The sequence below is a fragment of the Piliocolobus tephrosceles genome, chromosome 6 (assembly GCF_002776525.5).
Source record: "Piliocolobus tephrosceles isolate RC106 chromosome 6, ASM277652v3, whole genome shotgun sequence".
In the NCBI taxonomy this organism is placed as follows: Eukaryota; Metazoa; Chordata; class Mammalia; order Primates; family Cercopithecidae; genus Piliocolobus; species Piliocolobus tephrosceles.
Genome location: NC_045439.1, coordinates 85,674,955 through 85,696,532, shown reverse-complemented (window position 1 = coordinate 85,696,532; position 21,578 = coordinate 85,674,955). Strand labels below are relative to the sequence as shown.

General features: G+C 50.8%; 1 protein-coding gene across 1 annotated transcript in view; it reads left to right on the top strand.

Annotated features, from left to right (window-relative positions):
• CCDC33 (coiled-coil domain containing 33) overlaps positions 1-21,578 on the top strand; it is a 100,833-nt gene that overhangs the window by 41,461 nt on the left and 37,794 nt on the right. The window contains exons 8-11 of the mRNA XM_023196649.2: positions 3,241-3,370; positions 3,946-4,079; positions 5,060-5,131; positions 18,938-19,132. Of these exons, the coding sequence (XP_023052417.1) occupies positions 3,241-3,370; positions 3,946-4,079; positions 5,060-5,131; positions 18,938-19,132 (531 nt within the window). The remainder of the gene's footprint in view (positions 1-3,240; positions 3,371-3,945; positions 4,080-5,059; positions 5,132-18,937; positions 19,133-21,578) is intronic.

The following is a 21,578-nucleotide window of genomic DNA, read 5'->3' as shown; positions in this document are numbered from 1 at the left end:
CAGCTCATACAGACGTTCTGCAGCCCCACTGGACGGCTTGCTGTTCTCCACACCCATGCTACCCCCTCCCACCTCCAGCCTCCACCTCTATTGCACTCTCAGCCTGGAATGGCCTTCCTCTCCTTACCTACCACCCTTGTCCTTCAGGTCCTCCCTGAGGAATGGGGTCAGAAGTCATGGCTTTCTCCTCGCACACCCCAGCTCCCACAACCACAGCTTGCTTAGGACTCCACATGTTTGCATGTGTCTGTCTGTCTGTCTGCCTGTCTGTCTGTCTGTCCCCTATCCTCTTGGAAGACAGTGAGCTACAGGGCCGGGGGCAGAGTCTGGCTCTAGCAGCACCCCACAGGTATCTGGCATGGAGAAGCCCTCCAGAGTCAACATTTGCTGAGTTAAGTGGAGTCGAGCTTTCATCTTAATAGCAAAACATCCATTGTCTCCTTTAACCTCACAACAGGCTTTCAAAGTGAGGAGTTTGAGGCATATCCCCATTGGATAAGGGGAAAAGTAGGTCCCAAAGAGCAGAAGGGACTTGAAGGTCACATGGCAAGGTTGAGGCAGACCCAGGCCCAGAGCCAAGGGGTCCTATCTCTCTAGATACCCCAGCCCAGCATCTGCTCCCAGCAACTACTCCTCCTGATGGGGCCACTATGCCTGGGCAGAGCAGGCAGAGGTGGGTGTGGGTGGGCCCAGGGGAAATGAGGCGGGGGGTTGGGAGGGCATGGAGTGAAGGCTCTGTCCCCAAGGGAAAGCAGGTCTGCCTCCATGGCTGGGGGTTAATGGCTTTTCTGAAGATCACAGCTGAGGGTTAATGACATTCCGTAATTCCACTACCACTGTGGCCCTTCCCATTAGCATCTGCAGGCAATGCCTGCCTCTCCCAGCCCCCACCCTGCACACTCATCAGCCACAGCACCCTCACCAGGGCTCTGGCATCAGACTGCAGGTCTTCTAACTTCGAGTTCCCACCACTTCTGCCTGCACATACACAAGAGAGGCTGACCCTCCCTCCCCAATCCTAGGTCTGAAGGGATCTTTCCTAGATGACTTGCCCTGGGAAACTACTCAGGGAAAGGGCTGTTCCTTATTGGGCAAGCAACCACTCACCACCTCTGGTTTCATAGGCTCCAAATAGACACATGGATAGGTCCCAGAAAGGGTAGCTAGCGTCTACTAAATAACCTTCTTCCAGGACAGTAGCAAGGTATGGGCAGCAGGGGACTGAGTCACAGGTGCCCCAATGCCTGGCAGACAGTCCCAGCCAGGTGGACCCTCCTGCACCCAGGAGAATGGGGTGGCTCTGGGAGGGACATGGTTTGGGGATCAATCTTGAAAGATCACTCCCAAGCCCCACAGAACTCAGAACCAACTTCTCTCACCAGACCTGTTGGCCAAGCTCCCGTAAAAAGTGGGATGCTCCCATCACTGCAGTTTCTGTTCAAGTGTCCAGGGCACCCTAGTCCTGAAGTGATTGCAACCCATCTCCTCAGGGCCGGGGCAGACACAGCTGCGCCTCGGGCTGAGCCTGGACAAACCAGGCCCATTAGTGTGACTGTCATCAGCACCCTGCCACTGTGGGGGAGTGGACCTACGCTGACATTTCATGATCCTGCATCAGTAACTCCTGGAGCTGCAGTCCATTTGTGCTGACCTTTTCGAGCAATGACTGATTCCTGCGGGGGAGCAGGAGCGGGTGCTACTATTGCTGACAGTCCCTGGCTGGGGAACAGAGGCAAGGCAGTCACTCGGTGGGTCTGTGGCAATGACCCGTAGCCCCTCGCTGTGCTGGGACCCTGCAGGGCTGCCCGCTGGGAGTTACAGGCTGATGGCCATCTCCCATCTCCCACCTTCTGGCCTTGGCAGATGCCAGGCTTCCCCCTGGAGCCTCTCCTCATTCCAGGCGTCCTCTGCACAAGATGTGCTCAGTGCCACTCCACATTTTTGCTTGTGCTGTTTTCCCATCGTGAAGACCTTTATCCCTCTCTTCACCCAGCCAGACCTTCTTTCAGAGCCTTTCTCTGGTTCTGCTTCCTTCAAGGAGGCTTTTCTCACCACCCACGGGAATATTTCGTATAGCTCTCTTATTGGGCAGTGCTACAGTTAATACTGTCTTGTTTCATTGTTTAAATGATACCCATGTGTGTGCCCTAACTGCTGGCTAGGGTGCCATCAAGTCCCCTGAGTTCCCACTGACCCACACTGCGGGCACACGGAGGCTCTGTAGTCTGCAGAGCTGTCTTGGCCTCTGCAAGGGGCCAGGGAAACTGTGTGGGGCAGAGAGGGGCTGGTGACAAAGACAGAGGTCATGTCTAACTTAGCATCTGTGACACCACCAGCCACGGGTGTGAACACGAGTGCAACACTTTAGGAAAACAGTTTACCAATAATGAGTAAGGTGTCTTCAAATACACACGTCCTATGACCCAGCAATTCCATTTCAGGTACTAAATTGTACTAAGGAAGTAATTTGTGATATGAAGATATGTAGCAGAGAAGAACGTTCAATGCAGTGTTATTAAAGGGAAAAATGGGAAGGGAGACATCAGGGCACTCGGACATGACAGAATATCCTGAAGTTACTAAAGTCATGGGTAACGAGTTTTCTGTGACTTTGGATATGCTTAGGTTTTACTGGTAAATGAAAAAGTCTGGATGCTAGAATGGCAATTATACATAAAGTATACACAGAAAAAATCTAGGAAGAAGCACAGTTTTATGAACTGTGTTTATCATAGGAACACCGGAGGTGTTTTTCTTCTTCCTATGTTTCTGCATTTTCCTAAATGTATGTATTACGTGTGTGTTGCAGTTATTTATTTATTTATTTATTTAGGGACAGAGTTTCCCTCTGTCACCCAGGCTGGAGTGCGGTGGCACAATCTCCGCTCACTGCAACCTCCACCCCCCCGGGTTCAAGCAGTTCTCCTGCCTCAGCCTCCTGGGTAGCTGGGATTACAGGAGTCCCCTACCACACCTGGCTAATTTTTGTGTTTTTAGCAGAGACGGGTTTTGCCATGTTGGCCAGGCTGGTCTTGAACTCCTGACCTCAAGTGATCCACTTGCCTAGGCCTCCCAAAGTGCTGGGATTACAGGCATGAGCCACCACGCCCAGTCAGCTTACTTTTATAACTGGGAGAAACATTTGTGACAAATATAGATACACACAACCAAATATCTGAGTATGCCTTGATTTGTAAGAAGCTATGGCCCCCACCACCTGCTCCTCCCTTCTCCCTCCAGCTGTCCAAGCCTGGGGGACCCCCAGAGCAGCCCCTGTGGAATCAGTCCTTCCTCTTCCAAGCCCGAGATGGAGCTACCAACTTCTCAGAAGACACAGCCCTGGTGCTGGAGTACTATTCCTCACCTTCAAGTACGTGACCCCTGGTGCCTCACCAGGGCAGCCATGCCTCAGGAGATTTGTATTATGAAAGGGTGTTCAGACCATCCCACCTCTGCCTCCCACAGGGATGGATGGTTCCCAGGTGCCCAGGCAGCTTCCTAGTGCAGGCAGAGGAGAGCTGGCTGCATTCCTTGTCCACAGGCCAGGACATGTGGGCCTGTCCCATACTAGGTCTTAGCCTCAAGCTTTGTTTTATTGCACCCATCAGTGATGCGGTAGGGATGGAGCCCTCAGAACTCACAGAGACGGGAGAGGGAGATGGGCTTCAGAAACTAGCTGATCCACAGTCTTCTGCACGGTGGGATTGAAGCCCCCAAAGGGCAGAGACTAGGTTGATGTATATAAATTCCCAGACACACAGAGTATGTTTAGAGTTAGCTTTGAATTCACAAAGCCCTAAAGATGAGAAGAGGATGTATGTGCAGGGAAAGGCCAGGAGGCAGGAAAGCAGGCGGTGGGAGACAGGAGGACCGGATGTCAGGTATGAAAGCATGGGGCCGAAGTGGGGGCTTTGGCAGGAGCCCCAGTTGATCCCTCCCCCACAGTGAAAGGCAGCCAGCCGTGGACCCTCGACCAGCCCCTGGGCATCTCTGTGTTGCCGCTAAAGAGCTGTTTGTACCAGAAGATGCTGACGGGGAAAGGCTTGGATGGGCTTCACGTGGAGCGGCTCCCCATCATGGTGAGCCCCCTGCCCTGAACTGGGCCCCTGGCATGCCCACCTGGCCCCACCCTTCCTCACCCTGCCCCACCTCACCATACCTCCATAGGAGAATTTGGCTTCTCCAGAAGCTTCTGTCAAGGCACCCACCAGGGAAGCCACCCAGTCTAGGAGTGAGGAGCTCCCTGAAACCCCAGAAGCCAGTCTTGCCTCTGGGACTATGACGAACCAAGCCAGAGAAATTGCCCCTGAGCAACTTGGGAGACAAGTACAGGGAGACCCCGTGAGACAGTACAAGTGCTCAGGCTTTCAGCCAGCCAGACCCAGGTTCAAATCCTGTCTTGGCCCGATCCTCACTGTGGAAATTCAGGCACATAACTTAACCACGAGAGTCCTCGTCTGTACAACAGGAGCAGCATGCCAAGTACACAATTTCTGTGTGTAACAAGAGAGTTCAGAACTCAGGCCCTAGAACCAGACTGTCTGGGTTCATATTCTGGTTCCACCACATACCAGCTAACATGACCATGGGAAAACTGCTTAAAGTGTCAATGCCTCAGTTTCCTTGCCTGTAAAATGAGTACACAGCAATAGCACTTTTTTCATAGGGTTGCTGTGAGATTTCATGAGAAAACCCATGGAAAGCACTTAGAATAAGTTCTCAACAAGAATGAATAATATTGTTACCATTGTTCTCTATTTCTATGCCACCATTTCCCCTAAAATACTTCTGGCTATCCTGACATAATAGACCTCAACAAATGAGAATCTCTCTGTCAGATGAGCCGAGTGGTGCCAGACAGGTCTCTAGAGGGGTTTAGAAGGGGTGGTGTGGAGGTGGTTTGCAGGGGCAGAAGCAGGAGGCCAGCTCCCACCTCCCTCCCACCCTCCTGGGTACAGCCCCCAGGTGACACCTTCCAGAGAACTCCAGAACAGTAGGTGGGGCAGAGGCGGAAGCTGCCCTGGCCAGCGTGGTCTGAGTGCTCCCTTCTCCTCCCCAGGACACCACCCTGAAAACTATCAGTGGTGAGGCCCCCACAGTGGATCTCTCCTTCCAGCTGCTTTCTTCCGAGGTAAGGCTGTGGGCCAGGGGAGGGTCAGGGCCAGCAGGCACATGTTAGTGAGATCCAACTTCCTTCACAATTGCTGGCTTTGTTCAGGGACTTCCGGGGGAATGGGACTACCACTTTGGATGGAAGCATCTAAGGGTAATTTGAGACTCCAGAAAAACAGAGAGAAAGCTGAGATTAGGAAGAGGAGAGCTGTGAGCAGAGGGCCACCCAGACCTGGGAGTCAGCCTCTGACCAAGCCCAAGTCAAGTCTGGCTCACTGGGATCAAGGTTCTGCGAGGGTGAGTTAGGATATCAGTTTTCTATTGCTTTATAACCAACTTAGCAGCTTAAAATCATGCCCATTTATTAGCTGACACTTCTATAGGTAGGTCCTGTGACACAGGGTGGCTGGAATCAAGATGTTGGCAGGGTCGCATTCCTTTCTGGGGGTTCTGGGGAGGAATCTGCTTCCAAGTCCATTCAAGTAGCCACCACAATCCAGTTCCTCGCAGTGGCAGACTCACATCCCGGTCTCCTTGTAGGCTGTCAGCCGGGGCGGCTCTCAGCTCCTGAAGGACGCCCACATGCCCCCTCACAATGACCCCGTTCATCTTAAGCCAGCAGGCAAGTCCAGTCCCTGTCACACCTCAAAACTCTGACTTTCTCTTCTGTCAGCAGCCACAGAAAACTTTTAGAAGTGCTTTTAGACGGGCTGGTATGACAAGGTCAGGCCACTCGAATCATCTGCCTATCTTAAAGTCAACAGTGCCGTGTAACAAACATCATCCCAGGATCATCAGTCATCATATTCACGGGTTCCAAGAATGAGGGTGTAAAACCTTGGAGGCCTGTTTTTGGAATTCTGTCTACCACAGCTGGGTTGGTCCAAATGTGAAGACACCCAGGGCTGAGCCCTGCCTGCTGGATGAGCCTCGATCCCTCTAGCTAGTTACACCTGGTCTCAGCCCAGCTTAGACCCTGCTCACTTGGCTGCAGTGCACATGCCAGGCACTCACTGGACTTTCCCCCTTTCAGTGGTGCTGGGATTTGGGTAGTTTAGGACCATGAACCCAGAAAGTGTTTGCAGGGACTAATGTCCGCACCAACCCACTCCTGCCTTCTTCCCATGCAGGAAAAATATCCACCAGCTCTGGGGTAGTACTTGGCTCTGTGACCTCACTCATGAAGAACACAGGCAATCCTATGGTGTGGAGTATGAGGAGTATATCTGGGCTGGTACCAGCCTGAAAGTGCTTTTACAAGGGCTCTGGAGAGGGCCTGAGACCCCCACTGGCGCTCTCTGCTATAGGTATTCAGGATTGCCCTCTCAAGGGTAGAAGCAACAAACCCCAAGAAAGAGGCAGCAGAATCTTGGAGAAAAAGGTCACAAACTTCCCAGTTTGGAGCCCAAACCTCTGGGGCCTCTTCCCAAGGTATAGAGTCTGCCTGTGGCCACTGGCCACTGCCAGCCCCTCCCCACTTCCCTCAGCCTCCTGCCCCTTCCACTGGGCATGTGTATCCTGGGACTAAAAGGAGCGTCAGGTGCCCCTTGTCAGGGGACTGACTAGTGGGCCCAGGCAGGCAACAGGCAGGTGGGCAGAACAGTTTCCCAATTGCCCAGGGGCTGGGCACAAAGGTCTCCAGTAATGAATTATTCACCGGAGCTGTGCTAAGTGCAGAATTAATCCCTTTCCTTCCAGCTGGCGGCCTCACTAAATTATCCCTCCAAGTCATGCGGGAAAATGCTACCGAATTCATTTAGCTGCTGAGTGTTTTGATCTGGGCCTTGTGATTTTAGCGTCTCCTTCCCCCAACCCCCTCCCCCTGGAGGCGGGTAAAAAACCTTTTAGTAATGGATTTCTGAGAAGAAAGGAAAAGAAAGGGGATCAGGATTGGGTGTGTACCAGGAAAATAGTACTAGCAGAAATTCAGATTCTACAGCCAAGAATGCACACACACACACACACACACACACACTCTACATATACTCTGTCATTAATCATGTGTGAATATCTACACACAGTCACAGACACACAGATGTGTGCGCACATACCTTGGCAAGAAGGACACACACACTTAATGCATATGTGCATGCTCTCACATACATGCAAACTGACACACAGGCGTTTTCACACCTGTAGTGGCACACACAGAAGCTAAATCTCTTTGTAGTGGAAATATTTCTTGGTAAACTATCCGAGAATTGGCCAATAACTGACTCCCTTTGATTCTAGAATCTTAAAGATCAGTTTAGGAGCCTGAGTATAAAGTGCTAATGTGGTTAAACTAAATTCACCGTGAAGTCCTTGCAGCCACAGCACCCATTCATTCATTCTTTTATTCCATGTATATTTGATGAGGAGTCACTGCATGTCAGGAACTATGCAAGGCAAGAAGTAGAATTTTGGCTGCCATTGTAGATTGAAATGGGGAGAATGAAGGTTTGGCAGCCATGGACCTCATTCTGCTTTGAGCTCACACCTTCATTGGGCTTGGACATGGCTCTCTAGTGTCTGAGCCCTTTTGGCATCCTTCTCCCTAAGGAATGACAGAAAAGTGTTGAGAATTCATGAACAGGTCAGATGGCATTGCAGCTAAGTCTAAAGAGCCCCATCCCCTTCTCCACCCCTCACTACCACCTTCACTGCAATACCATCATTGTTCTCTATGCAACTGCAAACATTTATGAAGTACCCACTATAAGCAATTACTGTTCTGGATTTTAGGAATATTACATTGAAGAAGAAGAAAAAACCAATAAGGCCTTGTCTTCGTAAAGCTTGAGTTCTTAGCAGGGAGCATGGAACAGACAATAAACAAATAGTTCATAAGCAGATATCAGCTAATGATAAGGGATCTGGGAAATTCAAACAAGGTCACATGATACGGAGTCCTTGAAGGGGATATTTGGACTCCTTGTGGTAGCTGAGTACGGTTATGAGCTAAGCTGCTATAACAGAGATCAGGTTCCTGCCCCCTTATTGTTGCACCTAAAGTGTTGCCTGCAACTTCATCATGGAAGGTACCTGGTATTTATCTCTGCATCCTAGACTTCGGGAAGGCAGCAGCAGGGCTGGGGCCATCAACTCTTCCACCCTTTAAATCAAATATTGCATAATGGGTCCAGAAGACACCACCTGACACCTGGAGGTCTTAGAGTCCTGTGGATGCTCTAGCTGCCGAGGCTTGTGATAGTGGGCCTCTCAGGCACCTTGTTCACATGGTCAACAATTCCATCCTAGGGGCAGCTCTTTGCATGTAGTCAGGCATGATCAGTGCTGCCACAGAGCAGAGATGCTTCAGGAGAAGTGAATGTGCATGCCCTATTTGGGCCCAGCCCCAGTCCGAGGACATAGGGCTTCCCCTATGAGCCTCCATGTCCAGGAGTTTCAGGCACAGGCTGTCCTGGATAATTGGACATTTTGGTGAACACAGCTTCCCCATACCCACCACTCCCACATCACCCATTCTCAGGGCTCTCAGAACCAGCATGGCGAAATTTGCAAATAGGCAGAGACAGAAGATGTCTCTCTCAACAGCCCACCCTGGACGGCAATCTCCTTGGCAGCAAGTGGTCATCCCAGCCTCTCCTCCTGCGCTGCTGTGATGGAGAGCTCACTACCTCCAGAAACAGGCCTTCCCATGGCTGAGTGATAGAAATGGCCACCTTACATTGAGCTCAACCTGCCCACTGGGGCCCTCCCTCTGCCCCAAGCTCCTGGCTTTGCCCCTGAGGCTGCAGGGCAACCCCAGCAAGCCTCCTACATAGATCCCGTAGTCAACCAACACTTTTGAGGGCAGACAAGATAACAAAGCCTGCAGTCTCAGTGAATGGCAAGAGGTGGTAGTCTCTGGTTTGGAATATTGCACTTGAAGGTGGTTGGTTGGTGATGAGTTCATTTTTTACCCTCTGGTGGGACTTCTCTAGTCATTTGCTGCTTAAAGTGATCTGCCTTAAGATGGTTTGTGTGTGTAGGTGAGTATATGAACACACACAGATCACACAAAAACTAGAAAAACATGTACACTCATATACAAAAACATACACACAGTAAACTTCCCTTTATTGCACATTCAGTGGGGGCTGGCCTTTGAGGTCCATTAGGCTCTAAAAATCCATGAGTTTGGCTGGGTGCAGTGGCTCACGCCTGTAATCCCAACACTTTAGGAGGCTGAGGCGGGTGGATCACGAAGTCAGGAATTCAAGACCAGCCTGGCCGACATCATGAAACCCTGTCTCTACTAAAAATACAAAAATTAGCTGTGGTGGTGGACGCCTGTAATCCCAGCTACTTGGGAGGCTGAGGCAGGATAATAACTTGAACCTGGGAGGTAGAGGTTGCAGTGAGCCAAGATCGTGCCACTGCACTCCAGCCTGGACAACAGAGCAAGACTTTGTCTAAAAAAATAAATAAATAAAACTCCATGAACCTATGGCTACTCCAGATACACACACACATAAACCTTTGGTCTCCTCCATTCCCCCTCTGATCTCGGCCTCTTCTCTTTGAAGAGTGTGATGTGGTCCCCGGGGAGTCTACACTTCCCCAGGCAAAGCAGCTTGGCTCTCTTAATGAACTGGTTTCGAGATCCCGCAGCATCCTGGGTGCCCTCCAGCTTGCAGCCAGCCTCTTTGAAGTGAGGCCCACACTGACCAGGTTTTCTGGGCTGACCATGTGGATTGGAACCTGGGATGCACGCAGTAGGTGCTCATTGCATCGGTTCCTGCCTCTCTGCCTGGAAATGCACCTCCCCAGGAGGTGGGACAAGTTCGTACTGTCATCTTGGTGTACAGCAACATTTCTCCTCTTGGGTTTAAGATTTGGGATCCATCGCCTTGCCCAGATGGGGCACCAGGCAGAAGTAGGGCCTCTCAGATGGGTGGCTACACCCTCCTCAGTCCACAGCCCCCAGCGATGCTGGGAGGACTTGAAACCCCGTGGCTTCCTGGGAGTATAGAGAGGGTGCATTTGAGGAGAGGTGGCGGTGGCACCTGCCACCACCACTGAGGGCAGGGGCAGCTGCCATGGTCCCATCTGACCTTCCCCCTCCCTCTTCCCCTCACAGGGAGGGAGTGGGGCAAGTCTTTGATGCTGCTCTGGTGGCTTCTTTTCAGAGTAGTTACAAAGGTCTCTCTGGAGACCAGCCCAGAATGAGGATGAGTGGCCACTTAGCAAATACAGAGGAGAGGGCAGGGGACAGGCAGCATCATGCTGGCTTTTGAAAAATTTTTATAGATTTTTTTGTAATCCACACATGACACTCCTGGGCTAGTCCTTAGAGAAACCACAACACAAACCTCCCTCCATTTCTTCCCCAAGCACAGCGGCCTGAATGGGCCAGTGCCCAGAACAGTACAGCTGTCTCCTCCACTGGTTCTGCCTTCTGAAGGCTGTTCCCACCCACAAGACTCCATCTCTGAAAACACTACCATAAGGATGGATCCAGAGAAAGAGACCCTTTCCCTGCCGTCATCTCACACCATCCCTCACTGCCCTCCCTCCCACACCCAAAGCCTCTGCCCTCCTGTCCTCTCATTGCCTCAGGTCAGTTGGCAGGAGGCAGAGGAGACAGATCCACCCCTTGCCCACAGGTGCCCTTTCCCTCACCTGCTCAGGTTCTAGGTCCAGTGTAGAGCTCTTCCCATCCCATCCAAAGGAAGCTTAGAGCTGGGTGCCATGGCTCCGGAGAGATTAAAATCTGTACACCTGTAATCCCAGCACTTTGGGAGGCTGAGGTGGGCAGATCACCTGAGGTCAGGAGTTCGAGACCAGCCTGGCCAACATGGAGAAACCCCGTCTCTACTAAAAATACAAAAATTAGCCGGGTGTAGTGGCAGGAGCCTGTAATCCCAGCTACTGGGAGGCAGAGGTTGCAGTGAGCCGAGATGGTGCCACTGCACTCCAGCCTGGGAAACAGAGCGAGATTCTGTCTCAAAAAACAAACAAATCAAAGGAAGCTTAGAATGGGGCGGGAGAGACATGAGAGTCTGTGCTTTCACAAGGCCAACCTGGCCCCCAGGCCACGGACTCTCAGTGTGGGAGCGGGGCTGGCCATGCCACCTCTCCTCCTATGCTGCCATGAGGGAGGCTCCTACCTGCTTTCCAGAATGCCTGAATCCCCCCATAGTGCTCCCTGCCTTGGGGACAATATTGGCCTCCCTTGGTGATCTTGCAGCTCCCATGCTCCCCACTTCAGAGAAGGAGCTGAACGGTCCCTCCAGAACAGACACAGAGAGTTTGACAGACTCTACTTTGTCATTTCCCATGACAGAGAGCTCATTACCACCCAGAAAGGCCTCTCCATCCTCTACTAGCTCCTTTCTAAACTTCTTTCTGTCTTCTGTCTCTCTTCAGTTTCTTCCCTCTGGCCCTGCCTTTTCCTCCCAGAGGCCGGCTCCAGAGAAGTCAGGGCCTGTGACCATGTCAGCCCTGCTGACATTTGCAAACTATTTATGGCATCTCCAGCCTGAATCCACTCTTCTTCCTCTTCCTCTTTGTAGCACTTGGTTTCTGATTATTGTCCTGCTGGTTGTCTCCTCTTGACAACACTCCTCTTAAAGTATCCCCCAAAACTGTGGGGCCCAATCAGCATTAGAGGTAGAGTAGGACCATCACGCCCTCTCTCTGAATACATTCTCCCCTTTGGTGCAGCTGAAGCCTAGCTTTGGTTCTATTTTAGCATTTATCAAAGCAGTGAGAGTCCGTTTAGAGCCAGAGTCTCACTCTGGCACATCAGTAGGCAACATGTCTGCATCTTGCCTCCCTGCTGTTCTATATTGAACTTAGACAGGGTTTCTCCCCTGTGGTATTTCACCTTTTTCATCTCAGCCCATCTTCTAAGCTTGAGATCATTCTGGACCCTGATTTTATCATGCAACACACAGTCCGATCTGTACCCCCAACCCCAAGCTCCAGGTCATCCGTGGAGGTGGCCAGGACACTTGAAGTGTTGCAGTGTCCACCTTGTAATCCTGTAGACCTGGGCTTGAATCTGGATCTTCCATTTGATCTTAGCCATCCTGAGTTTCACTGTTCTCATCCATAAAAGGAGATTGTAATCCCTACCAGCCAGGAACATAGTGAAGATTGAATGAGGGAGCATGTGCAGATGCCTAGCATAGTGTCCTGCAGATACTCGATAAAGGATCTCTTAGTGTCGTTCACCCAGGTTTCTGACAAACGTGCTGAACTCATCAGGGATGAGGACAGGGCTCCTGGGGGAGGGGAGATGGTAGAGCCCTGTGAACCCATCACTCAGCACCCGCCCCTCATGACAGCTGCTCCACCAGCTTTGCATCCATAAGGACATCAGGAGGCCTTGTCAAGTGCTGAAGATAAACATCACCAGCACCACATTTGTTCTCGCTGCAATTTTCTGAGAATAAAGAAATGGGAAAAGTGACAGACAATCATCTCTCCAGAAGCCAGATTTGCTAAAGTCCTCAATGTACCCTGCCCTGAGTCGGAGGCTGTGGAGCCTAGGAGGTCACAGGCCAGAGTGGGAAGGGCTGGACCGAGAGGCATACTGCTTCCAATTGCTAGTCATTCAGAAGACCTGCTTTAGCTCATCTCAAATGCCTCATCAGGCTGGGCGTAGCGGCTCACACCCATAATCCCAACACTTTGGGAGGCCAAGATGGGCAGATTACTTGAGCTCAGGAGTTTGAGACCAGCCTGGGCAACATGGCAAAACCCCATCTCTACTAAAGACACAAAAATTAACCAGGCATGGTGCTGTGCACCTGTAGCCCTAGCTACTTGGGGGCACTGAGGCAGGAGGATTGCTTGAACCTGGGAGGTTTAGGCTACAGTGAGCTATGATGGTGCCACTACACTCCAGCCTGGGCAACAGAGTGAGACCCTGTCTCAATTATTTTTTAAAATGCCTCACCAACCACAGGACCCAGTGTTGCCTTGAGAATGTGAGCCTACAACTCCCGGCTGCAGATGGAGTGTATTAAGTTAGAATGCAGAGATGACTGAGGAAACTGGACATTGGACACTCCCTTCCCTTGCTCTGCTCTCCCTGTGAGCCCAGTGCATAATTGGTAGATTGAAGAAGGGGGAGGGAAGGAATAGAGAGAGATATGGCAGAAGCTTCTAGACAAAACTTCTCAGAAAATGGGAGTTGGTCTTGGGATTCCCCCCTTCTCAAAGCCCAACCACCTTAGCATAGACCTCCCTTCAGTCCCTTCAGCCAAGATGTATCACTGGCCCAGCCAAGGTCATTCATTCAGTAACCATTTATTAGATTTCTTTATTTTTTTTTTTTTTTTAGACGGAGTCTCGGCCTGTCGCCCAGGCTGGAGCACAATAGCATGATCTTGGCTCATTGCAACCTCCGCCTCCTGGGTTCAAATGATTTTCCTGCCTTAGTCTCCCCAGTAGCTGGGATTACAGGTGCCCGCCACCATGCCCAGCTAATTTTTGTATTTTTAGTAGAGATGGGGTTTCACCATGTTGGCCAGGCGGGTCTCAAACTCCTGACCTCATGATCTGCCTGCCTTGGCCTCCCAAAACCATTTATTAGATTTCTAACCTGTGCCGAGCAGTAAAGCACCCCAACAGATCACTACCACCCATCTTACTAAGGGTCCTGGTTGAGATTGGTGGACTGAGTATACAGAGGTCAGGGGAAGTGTCACAGAAAGGCATGGTTTGAGCTCTGTTCCAAATAGTGGGTTGGAAATTGGCAAAGCAGTGGTGCTTCAGGCAAAGGGACCCCCACATGCAAAGACATGGAGGCATGACAGTGTCTGGAGCACATGACATATGGGAACTGTAATGGGCAGTGAGACTAGAAAGCTACATGAAGTCTAGATTGTAGAAGACCTGGGTGTTAGGGTGCAGGGTGAGGGCTTTGTCATAAACTGGCAGGAAACTAAGAAAGGTCTTGGAGCAGCAGTAGGATGTGATCTCAACTGTGTTGGAAAAGTCTTTCTGCATGAGAATAGGGGAACCCAAGGGAAAAAATTAAATTCAGAAAGCCAGGTTTCAGGGTAGCAAGAGTGAGCTCACAGTCAAACCACTGAGCCACAGGCAGGACTTCCATACTAAAATCCTCAACAGAATTTTTAAAGATTCTTATCAGTGGCTCAGCTCTCCTGGCCTCACAACTTGCTTTGGGATTAACCCTGTAACACCACTTTCTGGCAAATGAATCATGGTCCCACCAAGGATTAACACTGGGGTCCTTCTTGGCTGGGAGACAGACTCAGAGCTTCAAACCACTGCAGCTGCAAGAGCACGCAGGATGCCATAAATGAGGCTCGCTATATGCAGGGGAGGCAGCAAGCCCTCTTGGAGGGGCCTGTTGTCTGAGCTTCGCCTACAGCTGAAGAGATAAGAACCTACAACTGCAGCCACAGGAAATGACAAAGCAGTGACTGATCGGGGAGCTGCTGCACAGGGCTCATTACGGCGCTTGCCAGTGGGCGAGACACCCTTATCAGGGAGAAAATTGCATCAGGCCTCCTGAATTACTAGCGATTGGAAGCAGATTTCTTGGGACTCACTTTGTTAGATACCTAATGAGCGGGATACAGGCGGGCAGAGCCCAAAGCCGGCGGGGTGAGGGACAAATGTCTTTGTTAAACAGAATTTGTCAGTTTCCGCTCCAGGCCCCCTGGGGAGGGTTCAGGGCCAGCTAATTGAATTAAGAGCCTGTGCGCTCCAGCGAGAAGGCTCAGGGCGGGGCGAGACGCAAGCAGGCCGGAAGGCGGGCACTTTCAGCACCAAGGACAGCAGCTGCAGCCTGGCTAGTCTGTAATTGCGGGGCAGGCTGGAACTGTTGCATTTTGCATGACTGGGGATCTAGGGGATGGAATGGGTAGGAGGAAGGCAGAGGATGTTGTGGGGAGGAGAGAGACAGGTGACCTGAGAAGCCTCAAGCCTGTGATGCCATTGGCCTGGTCTGTCTCAACAGACCCAACTCTGCTAGCAACAGTGAGTGCTGGGAGGAGTGAGGAAGGCGTGTCTTCTCCCCAACCATGGCACTTATATGTGGTGTGGGCAGATGCAGCAACACAGGGAGCAGTGGGCTGAATGCTGGGTCTGGTCTAGTGCGTGGCCATGCATCTCTTTGAGCTTTCAAAGTCAATCTCCAATTACAGTCTTAATGAACCAGGATGTGCTACAGCCACGAAGCCACAGGGACAGGCGCCACTTGTCAGCCCCAAGCTGCCCCAGCAGGCAAGGCTTGTCAAATACAGAAACAAACACGCAGGCTTGTGGGGTGGGCCAGCAGCTTTCATCCTACCTGGAGGAAAGGAGAGTGAGGCAAGGCTGGGCTTGATTAGAAGGAGTTAGTCTCGGGATGAGTTAGTCTCCAAGGCTCTCCCCATCCTTCACTGACTCACCATCTCCTATGGGTTGGCTCTTTCTATGGTCTCGAGCAGCCTGGCCCTCTCTGTGGTCTCAGGCAAGCTCCCTTCCTTGAGAAGCAAGGGGATGAGGGCATAATTTCCTCCCTGAAATGTGAGCTGATTGAAGCTGTGGATCTGGAGATGTAATGCTGACCCTAAAGAATCAGAACTATTAGGGAGAATTTAGACATGATGAGTCTCTTGGTGCCCCTCACCTCACACGACAAAAGCAACTCCCTCTGATGTGCCCTGCAGGATCTGTGCTGTTTAGAGGTCTAAAGATTTCACTATAAAAGTTACCTCTCCACCTTGCCTCCAAACCCCAGGCCAGATGGATCCTGGCAAAGTTGAATGGGACAGGGGAATGGGCAGGTGGGCAGAGACATGCAGGGTGGGGAGGTACAGGCATGGAGCAGCCATGGGAGCAGATCCTGGCCAGGGTCAACGCCAGGGTAGGGCAGGACAGAACCATTGAGTCTAGCAGGCACTACAGGAAGGGTGGCTGGAGCAGGGATGGGCAGGATAGACTTAAAGTCCATAGGTACTCTGCCTTGCCTGCCCTCCTTCCCAGAGCCCACCCCCACATCACCCCCTAAGAGACTGATAGGGTAAAGGCACTGGTCTGGACTGAGGGGTTGTTCTCACCTTTATTTTAGCTTTGTGATGAAATTAAATGGATTATACATAGTAAATTTCAGAATCCACATAAAAGTACCTGGTGAGTGCCCAGCTCAGCTCTGACCAGGGGCTCAGTAAACGTCAGCTCTGGGTTATTGAATTGACCCATCTGGTGCTGGGGCCACACTGAGTGGATATCAGGGAGACAGGCTGTGGGGGAGGGAACTCCCTTGCAATTGTCCCTGCTTTCAGTACTGACGGGGACACCTCTAGAGACCTCTCCCTTGATTTCATTACTTCTACTTCCTCTCCTAACTGGATTAGATCGCAGTCTATGAAATCCAGGGCATGGAGATTGGCTTTCTGCCTGGAAATGAGCAGAAATGTCATTATAGGTCCTGAATCAGCATCTCACCCCAGCCCCAGGGGCCACCTGGTCAATGGGAAGATGGTCTTTGCCCTGTATTTATGCTTTCCTTCATTCTCTCCTGCATTCATCCATCCATTCATCCACCCACCCATTCATCCATCCACCCAATATGCATTTTGTAGCTCTTCCTCTGCAGTCAATCTGGTGTTCAGCTGTTCTGAGAAGGAGACAGATGTGGTATTTTTTCCTATCTAAAACACATGACCCAAAAACCCTAAACCATCTGACTCAGATGCTACCCTGGGTGTCTTCACGTCAGTGGTGAACCTCCAAGTGAAGCCCGCCCTCCATGAGCAATAGCTACTGAGAGGACCAGGTGGGAGAGACCACCACACCTGACGCCCACAGACAAAACAGGCCCAGGAGTCTTGATCATGAAGTGCAGTAGGTGGCCTGCCAAAGTCAGCCCCGGGGTGCCCCAGTGTCCCACTCTTCCCATTCCCAGAGTCTTGTTATAGCTGCTTTCTCTTTGACGTTGTCTATTTTGCACCCATTTGATGGGGAGTTGGGGGATATAGAGCCCAGACTTAGCCAAATGCCTCTGTGTACTTGTGTGACTGTCCCTTACTCTATAGACATCGCCAGAAAGGTCTTCGCCTTAATGAATTTCTGCACAGCAAAGTTTATTTGAAAGTGGCATAAAAGAAAAATTACTTAAAGAATTTCAGTGGTAAAGTGAAGGGTCCTTGTCCCAATTCATTGAGTTAGTATGCATGGACTTTCCTATAGAAGAACCACTTAAAAAGAGGCCCACCTGCACTCATTCCCTCTCTGGTTGTTCAGGGTCAAACACCAGGGCACCTCTAACTCTGAGCGCATCTGTACTAGTTGGCAGTGTGCCCGTTGCTCTATTTATTGCTAGCACAAGACTCCAGACAGTGGAATAATTTGTCTGCTATGCAGCCAAGAGAGGATTCCAACAGCTGGTGCAGGGTGGAACTGGCTCACCTTTGAGGTCCCTAAAAACCCTAGGACTGCATGATTCTTTGAACAATGACTATGTTTTAGAGATAACCATGAATTTCCAACAGGGCTTTAAAGTAACCCCTCCCCAAAGGGAGCACAGACATGTCCCTAAGCCCAAGGAACTTAAAGTTTTATTTAAAAAACAAAAACAAAAATAGCAGCCAGGCACAATGACTCATGCCTGTAATCCCAGCACTTTGGGAGGCTGAGGCGGGCAGATCACAAGGTCAGGAGTTCGAGACCAGCCTGGCCAATATGGTGAAACCCCATCTCTACTAAAAACACAAAAATTAGCCAAGTGTGGTGGCAGATGCCTGTAGTCCCAGCTACTCAGAAGGCTAAGGCAAGAGAATTGCTTGAACCCAGGAGGTGGAGGCTGCAGTGAGCTGAGATCATGGCACTGCATTCCAGTCTGGGTAAAAGAGCAAGACTCTGTCTCAAAAAAAAAAAAAAAAAAAGAAAGAAAGAAAAGAAAAGAAAAGAAAAGAAAAGAAAAGAAAAAATAGCTTAGAGAGCAACATGAAAGCACAGACAGCCAACTGCTAGATCAGAAGAACCCAGAAAATTTACAAGTCAGTGTGAGCTGAGACGTCAAGGCATCCTTGGGTGGTGGGGAGGCTGGTATTTGAGTGGCATCAGACTTTAGACACATGAGAGTGATAATCCTGCCAAGGGGGAAGGAGAACAGGAAGAGAACATGGAGGGAGATGAAGGCTCATCAGAATATACAGAGAGGAGAGACTCTCTGCTTAATGGGTGGTAAGATTGAAGGATGATAGAGGAGATGAAATGGAAAATAGGTCTACATAGCAAAGGGTGTCAAAAGAGTACAGGATTTTAGAAGCTGTTGTTGCTGCACCAAGTTTGGGTGTCAGAGATGGCATAGTTCATTTATTCTTCCACCAAAAATGTATTGAGTGCCTACAATGAGCCAGACACTAGGGATAGACAAGGTTCCTTGCTGACATGGGACTCATGGGGAGGCAGTTAAGAAGTAAATGCATTTTAAAATTTTCTGGTAGAGTAAGTGCTATGAACACAGTAAAATGGGATAAATGAATAGAGAGTATATTGGAACTGAGATTACTTTAGATAGAGTGGGCCTCTATCTCAAAGGGCAGGAACCCTCTGAGCAGGTCACATCTGGGCTGAGACTTGAATGATAAGAAGGAGACAGCCACGTAAAGATCCCTGAAGACCTCCAGGAAGAGAACAGCAAATGCCAAGGCCCTGAGGCAGGAGAGAGCTTGGCTTGTTGGAGGAACAGCAAGGGCCATGTAGTTGGGGCCCAGTGAGCAAGGGGCAGATGGTAGGAGGTGTGCACAGGCCAGCCATGCAGGGCCTCCTGAGCCATGAGGAGGAGAGGCTTGGGATGTAGGTGTGCTTATGGTAGATGGGCAGAGAGAAGGGGCCTGTTCCAAAGTTTCTCTGCACCTTCTCTTCTCAGAGACCAGAAAACTTCTTGACACCAAACAACAGCAAGGCTCTTCCTACCTTGGACCCCAAGATCCTAGATGAGAAGCTGGGAACCATCCAAGAGTCCTGGTCCAAGGACACAGTGAGCTCCACAATGGACTTGAGCACGTCCGTGCCACGGGAAGCAGAGGAAGAGCCTCTGGTGCCTGAGACATCCCGCGACACAGTGAGTGTCTCTCCCCAGGTGGGAAGGGCCGGGGCAGTGATGAGGCCATGGGAAGGGGACTTAACTGCCATCTGCAGGACTGGTTCATGCCTCAGGTGGCCAGCAGACCTCCCCTTAGGCACACTCTGCATGTGAGTTACCCCAAAGTCAAACGACTGGGAGCTGTGGCTTCTTCATTTGCAGGGTCTCTTCACCTTTTGAGTGGAACTCCTGTGTAATTTCTTTCAAAACAAACACATGCAACACTTGGAAGCCAGGGTTCCATTTAGGTGTGTAGGCATCAACCCAGAACTTCCTGAGGTGCACGGCCACTGGGTAGTGGGAAGCACCTTTAAGAGATTCATTTTAACTTATAACGGGAGAAACTGGGGCTCAAAAAAGAGGACACTGGCTGGGCATGGTGGCTCACGCCTGTAATCTCAACACTTTGGGAGGCCAAGGCGGGCGGATCACCTGAGGTCGGGAGTTTGAGATCAGCCTGACCAACATGGAGAAACTCTGTCTCTACTAAAAAAATACAAAATTAGCCGGGTGTGGTGGTCATGGCTGTAATTCCAGCTACTCAGGAGGCTGAGGCAGGAGAATCACTTGAACCCGGGAGGTGGAGTTTGCAGTGAGCCAAGATTGCGCCATTGCACTCCAGCCTGGGCAACAAGAGTGAAAATCCATCTCTAATAATAATAATAATAATAGAGGTAATAGAGGACACCAATTTTGGTGACAGAGTCTGTGTCCTTGATCATGGGAGCTGCTGTGTCTTCCTGTTGCCTGTTGAGCAGATGCTCAGAAAGGGCTGGTGGAGGTGGCCAAAGTGACATCCTAATTTGCTGAGGAGTCAGTGCTGGGTCTCAGCCCTTGATGCAGAGTGCTAAAGAATGGGCTACCAAAGAGACAGTCCAGGGAGGTGCTACCCAGTAACCATGGCTGAATTCTTGGGTGGCTTCCTCCCTTCCTCCACAGCAGGTCCCATGGGGAACGCTGCTCTGGAAGATCTTGAGAAAAGGCTCCAGACAAGGCCACCAGTCCATAGGGAAGTCCAAGCCATCCCCCTCCCAGGACCTGACCTCCTCCACCAACAGCCCCCTCATCTTCCCCTGGCACTTCTGCACCTTTCTGGAACATGTCCCATCGAACGAATAGGAAGGCTGGCTGTCTGCTGGGCATGCCCAGGGTTCTTCCACATGAGCACCCCTGCCCACCCCGGAGCAGGGCCGTCCTGCTCATGTACCACAGCACTCATAGGCCATCTTTATGATTTCCTCCTGTCACCTCTAGCCCTTGAGGAAACAGCCCTTGGGATCAACATCCAGCTCAGCCATAAACTGCACTGAAAATTAAAAAACCCTATCTTTGGAGATTTGGGGCAGCATGAATAAGCCACTTCCTCCTGCCCTCTCCACATCCTGGCCCCGTGGTTCCCCCTTCTTGTGCCTCTAAGCAGAGGTAGTAAAGGAAAGAGAGGCCAGGTGCATGGCCCGCATCTGTAATCTCACCACTTGGGCCAGCCGAGGTGGGAGGATCACTTGAGCTCAGAAGTTTGAGACCACCCCTGGCAACATAGTGAGATCCTGTCTCTACAAAAAATTCAAAAAATTAGCCGGATATGTTGGTGCATGTCTGTAGTCTCAGCTACTCAGGAACCTGAGGCAGGAGGATCACTTGAGCCTGGGAGGTCAAGGTTGCAGTGAGCTATGATCGTGCCACTGTACTCCAGCTTGGGTGACAGAGCAAGACCCCGTCTCAATAGAAAAAAACAAAAGAAAAGAAAAAACAGGCCAGGAAAGAAAGAAAAAGGAAGGTGCCATCACAGGGAAAGGCACATGGGAAGGGAGGAGAAAGAAGGCGTTCCTCCCCAGTCTCAGCCCTGCGGAGGGCTCAGAGCAACCTCTCCTGCTCAGCTGCCCAGGAGGGGCCAACCAGCCAAGCCTCAGCCCTCCCCAGACTAAGCCTCCACCTTCCCCCAAGGATGCAGACCTCAGCCCCTGACTCACACTACCTCTGCAAGCAGGAGCCTCAAGCACCTCCTGGCTGGACAAGCCTCTCCCATCAGTCACTTGGGCACTGACATAGCACAACCAAGGAGGAGGAAGTACCCAGCCCTGCTCCTGGTACTGGGCATGGCAGGGAGTCCTTCATTTGCAGTCTGCTGGTAAAGCCTCCAAGGTCTGAACTGAGGTCAGTAGGTCTGAGAGTCTGGATTATTTGAGAGAAACCAGATACAGATGCCTTAAGACCATGGATTTGTTTGTGGGAAGTGAGACACAAATTGTGGGGTGGGTTGGGTTGGAGTCTGCACTATGCTTATAAAATTTGATGATGATGATGATGATGGTGGTGGTGATGATGATGGTGGAGGAGGAGCAGAGAGGAAAAAATAGAGTGAAGGAAGAAATAGCCTTTAAATATAGAATGGATCTGAGAGGTGGGCAATATAAACAGTATTTTC